This window comes from Beta vulgaris, chromosome 5, assembly GCF_026745355.1.
Source record: "Beta vulgaris subsp. vulgaris cultivar EL10 chromosome 5, EL10.2, whole genome shotgun sequence".
In the NCBI taxonomy this organism is placed as follows: Eukaryota; Viridiplantae; Streptophyta; class Magnoliopsida; order Caryophyllales; family Amaranthaceae; genus Beta; species Beta vulgaris.
The window spans coordinates 49,377,379-49,388,595 of NC_079206.1; the positions used below are offsets into that span (position 1 = coordinate 49,377,379).

The following is an 11,217-nucleotide window of genomic DNA, read 5'->3' on the forward strand; positions in this document are numbered from 1 at the left end:
AACTTTTATATATACACATACACATTCTATTATATAAGGAAAAGGGGAGATATGGTGTCCTCTTATAAATTTACTTAACAACCTATAGTAAATCAACTTCTACCGAAAAAGGAAAAACAAAGTCAAACTAAATATATATATATATATATATATATATATATATATATATATATATATATATATATATATATATGGGCAAGATCACATGAGAATGCTCCTTACATCAGAAATGAGAATGAATCTCAACCACACGATTGAATTAGAGTTATCGCACTTGTTCATTAGAGTTATACTCCCCCTAAAAATTTTGATCCCAAAAAAAAAACTTTTGTTTTTGAATTTTTTTTTCTAATATTCTTTCTTTCGGAGTTACATGATCACTTTTTCATTAGAGTTACATCACTTATCCATAAGAGTTATATCACGTAAAATTCATTCTCATTTCTCATGTAAGTATGCATTCTCATATGAATTCACTTATATATATATATATGAGAAACTTTTTGGGAGCATAGAGTGCTCCACATAGGATTGCCATGTCGCCAATTTTATTTTTTTATTTTTTACAAAAATAGAGTTTTACATAGATTTATATACATATAACGAGCTTTGGATAAGAGAAAATTAGAATTTGGTTTTGAATGAACAACTTAAATCATTATATTATGTATTTTGTATATAACTTTTGTTACGTAATTCAGATTATTATAAATTTTTGTACCATTGGATAGTGCTCGAAATATGCTTCGAAATAAGATCTATATACAATATAATTCTATAACTTATGAATGGAGCGTGCAATGTGGGATTGCCATGTCATCCATTGTTATTTTATTTTGTTTTACAAAAATAGAGTTCTACATAAATTTAAATACATATAAGGAGCTTTGGATAAGCGAAATAGAGTTTCGTGTTGAATGAACAACTTAAGTTATTATATTTTATAATTTGTGTATAACTTTTGCTACGTAATTCGGAATATTATAATTTTTGTATCATTGGATAGTGCTTGAAATATGTTTCGAAATAAGATCCGATCCATATATAATATAGTTCTACAACTTATGAATAGAGTGCGCCACGTAGGATTGTCATGTCATCAATTGTTATTTATATTTTTATTTTAACAAAAATGGAGTTCTACATAAATTTAAATACATATAATGAGCTTTGGATAAGCGAAATACAGTTTCTTGTTGAATGATCAACTTAAATTATTATAGTATTAATTTGTGTATAACTTTTGCTACGTAATTCGGAATATTATAATTTTTATACCATTGGATATTTCTCGAATTATGCTTTGAAATAAGATCTATATACAATATAGTTCTAAAACTTATGAATAGAGAGTACCACATAGGATTGTCATGTCATTAATTTTTATTTTAAATATAATAAAAAATAGAGTTCTACGCATATTTAAATATATGAAAGGAGTTTTGATTAGGGAAAATTTACGTTTAATTTTGAATAAATAACCTAAATTATTATATTATGTAAATTGAATATAAATTTTGCTACATAATTCAAAACATTATCATTTTTTACAATTGGAGAGTGCTTGATATATGCTTCAAAATGAGAACCATCTACAATATAGTTTTACAATTCATGAAAATATATTTAATTAGATGAATGGCCGGTAAGATATTTTTTAGTCTTTCTTTTTGATAAATATAATAATAATTAAGTTATAAGTATAGTGTACAACATGTGATTATAGCAATTTATAATAGGTTTAATTTACAGAATTAGACATATTATCTTTCAAAACCTCAGCCTCAATTGCTCCACTGAACCAAAATAATTTAGTGTTGCAACAAAAATTATTAAGTAAAATTTATAGTTATTACAACAAAAACTAAAATCTATAGCGATAAAGTTACGTATATATTAGAATTTTGGGTGATGAAAAAAAATTAGAGTTTATTTTTAAAAAAACAACCTTAGAATATTATACAAAGCTCCATCTAAGCATGTCATGTTATCGTTTTTAATTATTAATTTTTTGAAAAAAAAATATTCACTATAGATATAAATACATATACGGTGTTTTGGATAAGTGAACATTACATTAATATTTTAGATAAACAACAAAAATTATTATACTATGTAAATTGAATATAACTTTTGTTACAAGTTTGTAATATCAATTTTTTTTTTACCATTGGAGAGTGCTTGAAATATGTTTCGAAATAAGTTTCATATAAGATATAGTTTTACAATATGATTTTTTTTTATTTGGATGAAAAATAGCGTATTATTTATTTTTTATTTTAAATACATGTAAAAATAACTATAAAAATAGCGTATTATATGTGGGACAATATCCATTATATTTTTGAAAATCATACTTTTAAAAATGGAGTTATATAAAGATAAAAATACATATTTATAATTTTCAACCTATAGAATACCATGGTGGCATTACATGAATCAAATGAAAGTTTGTTAACGACATTGCATAGGTATTATGCAATTCAATAATTATTTTATTCATAGAATATTTATTGCATTCATGTTTCTTTTTTCACATATATCTATATGTTAGATCTTATTCTTTTATCCATGAACTTGATTCTATTAAACTAATTGGAAAATCAAGGTTTGCGTTTCTAGACTATTTGAGATCACGGATCATAAAAAAGGGAGAAAGTTTGATAAGTCTTGATATGGTCATGGTGGATGAAGAGATATATTTTTCTCTTGAACAGTATTTTCGATTATTAGTAGAGGTTAGTTTTATATTTAATTAATTATATTTATGACACCGTCATTATGTTTTTTTTTTCACTTCCCATCTTCCATTTTATATGCATTAATGTTTATGTGTCATTAAAAGTTGAAGTTGTGGCTGATGACACTCATGTTTTCTATAATTTTTCTATCATGCATCTATTAAATAAATACCCTCTACTTTCTTCAAGTATCATTGGGGTGTTCTTCATGTTGCAATTGTGTTAACTATGTTACTCATACCAATTATTGGGATACTATTTAATAATATATTTAGCTACAATATTTAGTTTAATATTAAAAAATATAAAATTTATATATCTTCAATAAAAAATCTAGAAATAAGAGTATAATGACAAATATTTATCTATTCTTTTTCTACTGCAACAATGGGTTTGGGCATGGTTTTTAAGGAAATAAAAAAAAAGGATAGTTTAGCATGGAGGTACCCATTTAATTAACAAATGTAGGGGATAAGTAAATCCTTAATAAAGTAAAAGCAACTTTATGAGGCAATTTGATGAGTAATTAATGATGATTTTATTAACATAAAGTAAAGGCAATATTGTTAATTATAGTTTTTTTCTTACTAAAAGTGGAGTGGTCCAAATAGATAAAACTATCCAAAGTGGTGATTATTGCAATATAAAAAGGATAGAGGAAGTATGTAAATATAATGGTGTTGAAAAATCTCATTTTACAGCAACACAAAATCAACAATGTTAACGAAAAATCTGAAAAAAAATAATATAAACAAGAAACTAGTATAACATTGAAAAATTAACTTAAATATTGAAGGCAATCAAGTTATAATTGAGACACAAAAAAAATAAACATTAACTATAAGATTTAGTACATTTATATATGTTGAATAAAGTAAAAAGGAATATATCTTAGGAAAATTGATAAAAACAGTCCCAACTATTGGACATCTTCTATAATCAGTCCTAACTATTAATTAATTAATATTAGTCCTAACTTTAACACATGTTTGAAACTAACATACCCTTGGAAGGATTAACCTGTTGTAGCAGGTAAAAGAACCACGTGACCTTCACATGATTTTTAATGAAACCCCCCCTCCATTTCTTCCTTCTTCTTTCTTCCTTCTTCTTTCTTTTGCGAATTTTCCCTCCTAACCATTCAATTCCTCCATAACTCCTCCTACCTACCTGTCAGACGCCATTAATTGGCCTCTGAAATTCATCTTCTCCAGAGGAAATGAGCGATTTTTTCAGGCGACATTGAAGGTACGAACACCGGATTTTTTTATTTCTTTAATTTTTTTAATTGTATTGTTGTTTGTGTTTGGGGAAACAAGTGGAAATTCTGGTTTGCAATTTGTTGTGGTGGTTCATAATTTTTTTTGTGGTTTAGTAATGGGTTGGTTCTGCCGTTCTAGTAATGTAATTCAAAATTTGAAGGTTTATTTCTTCAATTTTTTTTATCATGCTTGCACTGTGTATAAATGGAAGGAATTAGTTGATTGAAATTTGTTCTTGTTAGATTGTTTGTATGAATACAGGTGTGACTTTTGTGATTGGTTTATAAATTATGGATACTAATGTAACCCTTAGGTTTTGGCATAGTGGAAGTTTTAAACACAGTGAGAAGGGAGTGTAGTATGTGGGGAGGCAAGGGAGGACCTTTTTTGTTGACAATGATGAAATATGTTGGTGGTTTCTTGATGAACTTGCAAGAAAATGTGGTTCATACACAAAAATAGATGAGATTTACTACTTAATCCCTAGTATGAGTTTCAAAGATGGGTTGAGGATAGTTTATGCTGACAAAGAGGTTTTAGCCATGACCCCTATAGTTTTACAACATAAATTCATTGTCCTCTATGTAGCACATGGTGTTGACGAACCTCAGTTAGTACTACTTGAGCTTGGGTACATTAAAGAACAACCAAAACAGCAACCAAATGCATTTAGTACCCCAACCATAACTGAAACACAACCCCAAAAAATGGTCCCACAGAAACTACCTTTTAGGAGGGCCCCACCTAAAACTACCCCAAAGTCCTTGGAAGGGTCAAATCTCAGAAGAAGTCCTAGGAAAGCATCTTCACAGGAGGGCCCAAAATCTATCCCCAACTTTTCCCAGCCATTAAAATCAAAAGCTTGTCTTCCTCCAAACCCCTACATAAAAATACACATTTGACCCTCCTATTTCATCTCCTCAGCATCCCTCACAAACAAACAACCCTCCCATTACATCTCCTCAATAGCTCTCACTCACAGAAGACCCTCCTATTTCATCTTATCAGTAGCACTCACTCACAAAAGACCCTCCCATTTCATCTCCTCAACAGCCCTCACAAACAAATAGTCCTCCCATTACATCTCCTCAACAACCCTCACACATATACAACCCTGCCAAATCAACTGCACAACCCTCACACACAGCAAACCAACCCTCTTGTTATGACAATAGACCTGAAAGTCCAATACCATGGCATGAACTTGCTGGCTACAATGGTGACCCTGAAAATGAAAAGGATCCACAATATGAGCCTGAGTTAGTGGATGGGGATATTGAAGAGGGTGAAGAAACAATCTTGAATTAGAGGAGGAGTTCAATTTAGATGAACTTCACGGAGAAGCATTTGAAGAGATCCCTTTGTATGATCATGATCTAGATGGTAGTGATGATGAGTTGAGAGATGCAAGAGAAAATGCGAGGGTTTGCACACAGAAGTTATTGGCAATAGCTGAATAGTTGCAAAGAGAAGCTGTTGCTGCAAAGACTGGAGGTTAAGCAGTTAATGAGGGAGGGAATGTTGAAAGAGAAGTCCGATGAGGGGTATTTCAGTGAGTATGAGAATAGTGATGATGAGATTTTGACTCCTGATGAGAGTGATGATGATGTGTTAGGTAGTAAACAAATTACTCGCTACACTTTGAAAATTCCACTATTCATGAATGAGGTTTGACCATGCATTATTTACTATTAGATAAAATCAAATGTTATAATGTAATATGTTGTTGGATTTGTCTCAATGTATATTTTCAGAAAATCAAAATTTTATATATACTTTACTCTAATACAATAATTAAAGATATTAGTAGTCAAAGTAGTGCATCGACAAGCGTGAAAATCAAAGTGTAGCGAGTAATTTGAAACGGAAGAAGTATATTTGTTCAATTTATTCACAACAATCGAATCACAACTAAAAAAATAATATTACCATACATATGAAATTTGAGAGCACATAATTTCTAGGTATTCATCTCAAAGAAAAGATAAAATGTCATATAATGTATTTCCACATATAAATTAATTTTTATTTCTATATATTATCGTTCATTTGGAACAAAATTATTGACCTGGGTCAGTGAGCTAATCACAAACTCACAATAAAAAATGAAAAAAAGGGTGAATTGTGCATGTAACAAATAATTGACAATACAATTTATTCTATATTTTACTTTCCAAAATAAATAAAAAAATGGGTCAAATAGTATAAAACTTACAAGCTTTAAATTCTAAGAGAGGTGTATAGAATCTTACTTCTATCTAGAAGCCGAATATAATCTTAACAAAATCTAAGTTTGCTAATAAAGTTCCAAACTGTAACAAACCCTTACTTAGAACTCTCAGTTTTCACTGTCATACTCTGTCTTTTTCCATCTCAATTTGAACATCTAGAAAGTGAATCATCATCTTCATATAAAAAACTTATGTAAATAACATCTGAATCTCACACATCCAACGTTAATGGATAAAAATACAGTCAAATTCATTTTTTCTCCATTTTCGAAAATATCAAGTGTGTTCGATGAATCTGTGGTCAAACTTGTTGGATAACTTTTTTCGAATAAATCTGGAATTGAACGGAAATTTTTTTCTTTAATAACATAAGATTCAGTTGATCGAATGTAGCAATTTTTCGAATAAATCTCCATTTTATTTAAATATGATATTGCCCAAATTCAGGAGAAAGGTTCAATTAAATATAACAATTCTAGCTATGTTTTAAATCTCCATTTTTGGTTTGTAATTTGCACGGTTCAGTTAGCCATATCAAGAGTTACCAGCATTAGGGTTTGAAATTTTATTTTTGATAAAGATCACGAGATCTCAAGACAACAAAAGAATGGGGGTGAGAGGGACTGTGGAAAGTAGGGACGACAGAAAGTGGAAAAAGAAGTAGTTGCATGATTGAATCCCAATAATGGAGCGAATTGTGATTTTATTTGGTCCTCAATGTGAAGGAATGGGTAGAGCAAAGACTTTTTCAGTCAACGCCGCACGATAATATTAATTACATCAGTCATTGAACGCACGGGTTATAAGTCAGTTTTAAAATATTCCTCATAAACTATATTATTATAAAAAGTTTAAATCACGATCTAATATTCACCCCATGATTTTGAGGGAAACATCATAAAGTCATAAAATTTATAAATAAAAAAAAATCCGTGCATTTTGCACGGGTCAAAACTCAAAACCTAGTTAGGGTGTGAATATCCCTAGTCTTAAGCTTGAGACTTGAGACAAGATTTAGGGGAGTCTTGAACAAGACTAGGGATTTTCAAGGAGAAAGGGTGAATGAGTCTTGGGATGAGTTTTAATTTCCCAAACTCATCTTAAGACTCATGTGTGTGGGCCCCACCAAGTATTTAACAATACTTTTTGGTTTCCCTTCCCCACTGTGCAACGTAAACCTGCATTATTTTTTTAAAGCTCCAACTGTGCAACGTAAACCTGCAGTTTTTTTTTTTTGTTTAAGCTCCAATCCAACGGTAATATATTATTTCTTCTATAAATACTATGTGTATTGTTTCTAATTTTTTTATACTCTCCCAAATCAAAAACAAAAAAGTAATTATTATATCTCCCAACGGTAATTTTTTTATATTATTTTTTCTATAATATAATGGTATTAAAAACAAAAAAATAATTAGAATACATAAAATAAATTGAAGTGAGTCTGGAGATAATATGAGGGATAGAGTATAAAATTGGAATGGGTATGAAGTGAGTATGTAGAATTAAAAAGTAGTGGAAAGCTGATGTGGTACAGTCTGAAATTTGGAGGTGAGTCTGAGGGATATTCACACCCTTAGGGTATGAATGATATAGCTAGGAGTTCATATGTTATTCCTTGAAACATAATCTCATTAGCCGACTAATACAAACCAAAAAGAGAAGGCTGAACTGAACATATAGGAATGAATCTGTTATAACACGTTATTGCCAAACCAGCATCCTACGCCTTGGACCCTGACTTGCCCATAGATTCAAGCTAAGCATCCCAATAAATGATGTAGAGGTAATAGGTCTAATATATTTCATTTTATTTTTGAAGGCATATATAGTGAAAGGGTAATATATATCATATTTAAATCAATTATATTAATTTCTTCTATAAAAAAATCAATGATATTAATTGTTTCAGATATTTTTTGCTAAAATTTTTAGATTCGATCTCATTCGTTATAAAAAAATGTATCGACTTTTGAGTAAAAGATAAATTGAGTTGGTTTTACCTCAAGAATTTATGAGTTGTTAAAAATCTGATTAATTCGGGTTACACCATTTTGTTTAAAATCTTTTTTTCTGGTTGAGTGACTTTGTTCTTTTGGGTACAATTTCAATTCATTTCAGTTTAGTTAAGCTCTCTCATTTCAATTAATTTCACTTCAGTCCAGTTGATGAGTTCAGTTCGGCTACTTTACTCTTATAGTTTCAGTTCAATTATTATAAACTTATTTTAGTTCAGTTCAATTCAACTCGAAAGAACAAGTTCTTATCACCTAAGAAAAAAATTTCAATCATGTCCATTCAGGTTTAGTCAAATGAAGTCTAATCAAAGTTAATCGAATAAAATGAAGTGCAAGTGTAAAATGAAATAATTAATATTGATAAAACCTATTTAAATTCGGATTAGAAAAATACACCACAAATACCTTTCTTTTTTTATTTCATTTTCAGACAAAAAAACCATTACACCTCAATAAATTAAATATTTTTGATGGGAACATAACACACATGGGAAACTTTCTCGCCGTACTCCTTTGTATAGAATTTTTTATAAGGACCCAGTGCATAGTGCATACTATTTCAAGGATCCTATAATATACTCCTAACAGTAAGATTCTGGTGCTTGTCCCATATACTATAACAATAAAAATATATCTGTACGTAAATTAATTATCATGCAGCTTGTCTCTCATGTCCTAACACAAATTGATTACCTTTCTTTAATAATCATCATTTAAAAAATAGAACAAAGGATCAAAGGAAAATACAGGGAAGTATCTCTCAATCTTTGTATGAATTCCTAAAATAAACGCCAAAAAAATATCAAAAATATTTCGTGCCCCTCAACTACAAATTGACATAAATGCAAATCTAGTATATACGCACACACAAAAACATTTCCAAAATAAAAAGAGTCACGTAAAACAAGAGCAAAAATAAAAAATAAAATCCTAAAATAAATCGTGCCCCTCAACTATAACTGCGCACCTAATATGCTTCCGACCTTTCAGCCATCATCACCCCCCTCAACTCTTTTTAAGTCTTAACCACTCTCACTTTGACCTTCAACCTTTTCCTCTATTTATTCTCAAACGAAGAAAACTTCCACATTCATCATTCTCCTTTTTTATCACTTACTTCAATGGCGATCAACTACAGCTTCTTTTTCCTCTTGTCATCCTTCTTGTTATTAGGTACGTATATGCATTGTATATTCATTCTTCTTTTTTATTCTATAGTTTCAATAACTTTTCCATTATATTGCTAGTAAAGTTTCACTTCAATTTGTCTCTTTTATGCTCTAGATTTCATATATGTTGTGATATTATTGTAGGCTTTGTAGCCATTGTTTTACTTATTTACATTTAGTTTTTCTTTCACTCGACCTTTATTGTTAAAGACAAGTTAGAAAGTTATATGCCATCTTGCTTGGTTTTCGGGTTTACAGTTTATATGTGATGGTAATCACTTACCTAAAGAAGACTATAATTTGGGGTAATTTATTAACGTATGCAAAGTTGAGATTTATCTAATAAGAAAAGTTATTCTATTTAGAGAATTGTTCTAACAAAGAGTGACAGGTGTTTTTTTGGCAAAAACTTTATCTACCCAATGAGTAATCTTAGACATTAATAATAAGTGTAGTCTAATTCAGCAGAATTATTTTTTTTTAATTGTTTATTTCTAATGAGTAGTTTATCCAGTGGGTAGATATAATAATCTTCGTGTTTTTTTTATTCAATATTTATTGTTATTACGATGATCAAGAAAGTTATTTATATGATTGTAAATTTTTGTGGAAGTCGGTTTGACACTAAATGAAGTCCGCAAAGACCGCATTGATGTTGTCAAAAAACCATAATGACTAACAAACTCTACATATGCAGGTGTTTCAACAAAGAGAACATCAGGCACTATATTCACTCTCCTCAACAACTGCCCATACACCGTCTGGCCCGGCACGTTGTCAGGAAATGGGCCCACACTCGCTGGTGAGGGAAACTACATACTGTCCCCAGGAACATCAATGCAACTCAATCCTCCAGTAGGCTGGTCGGGCCGATTCTGGGCCCGAACAGGCTGCAATTTCGACACCAACGGTGCAGGAACATGCTCCACTGGCGACTGCGGTGGGCTACAATGCACCGGTGGCGGTGTCCCACCCGTGTCGCTGGTGGAGTTCACCCTTAATGGTGCAGGTGGACAAGACTTCTACGACGTAAGCCTAGTAGATGGATACAATGTTGGTATTGGTGTCAAGCCAACAGGTGATGGTGCATCAGGTAACTGCCAGTACGCTGGGTGTGTGAATGACCTCAATGCATCGTGTCCGCCTGAGCTACAAGTCAGGGACTCGAACGGGAGCGTGGTGGCTTGTAAGAGCGCGTGTGCGGCTTTTAATAGTCCGGAGTATTGTTGTACAGGTGATCATGGGAGTCCACAAACGTGCTCGCCTACGCAGTACTCGGAGATGTTTAAGAATGCGTGTCCAACAGCTTACAGTTATGCTTACGATGATGCGTCTAGCACTTGCACTTGTACTGGGTCTGACTATATCATCACTTTCTGCTCATCAGGCGTGTGATTCGTCACAAGTTATCTGTCCCAAATCATTTTTTTTGCTATAGAGCTTTTTAAAATTAATGTAGTAGGAAGCAACAAATTGATTAGATGAACCAAGTAATTTTAATTCTTTCTTTTTATTAGTTCTTAAAGTACTAGTGGGTTGATACTTGATAGTGATTATGACTTAGGAGTGTCTTTCTTTCGTTTTGGAATCGCATACTTTATTTTTATTTTTTTGAATAGTAAAATTAATTCATTAATAAAAAGTCATACGACATCTACATAAGCAATCGAATCAAACAAATACATAAGTTGAATCAAACAAAAAATTCCTTCATAAAAACTACGATCGTCAAACAAATCTTGCAATGTGGAACATCTCCCGCTTATATCGCTGGAAAATACAGCCTTGTTGGAGAG

The 11,217-nt window shown here is 31.0% G+C and overlaps 1 protein-coding gene across 1 annotated transcript; it reads left to right on the forward strand.

Moving 5' to 3' along the window:
• Window positions 1-9,124: 9,124 nt before the first annotated feature.
• On the forward strand, window positions 9,125-10,978 carry LOC104893892 (pathogenesis-related protein 5). Its single transcript, XM_010680025.4, has 2 exons — window positions 9,125-9,425; window positions 10,119-10,978. The coding sequence occupies exons 1-2, from the start codon at window positions 9,374-9,376 to the stop codon at window positions 10,814-10,816; spliced, it is 750 nt and encodes a 249-aa protein (XP_010678327.1). The 5' UTR covers window positions 9,125-9,373; the 3' UTR covers window positions 10,817-10,978.
• Window positions 10,979-11,217: the final 239 nt, after the last annotated feature.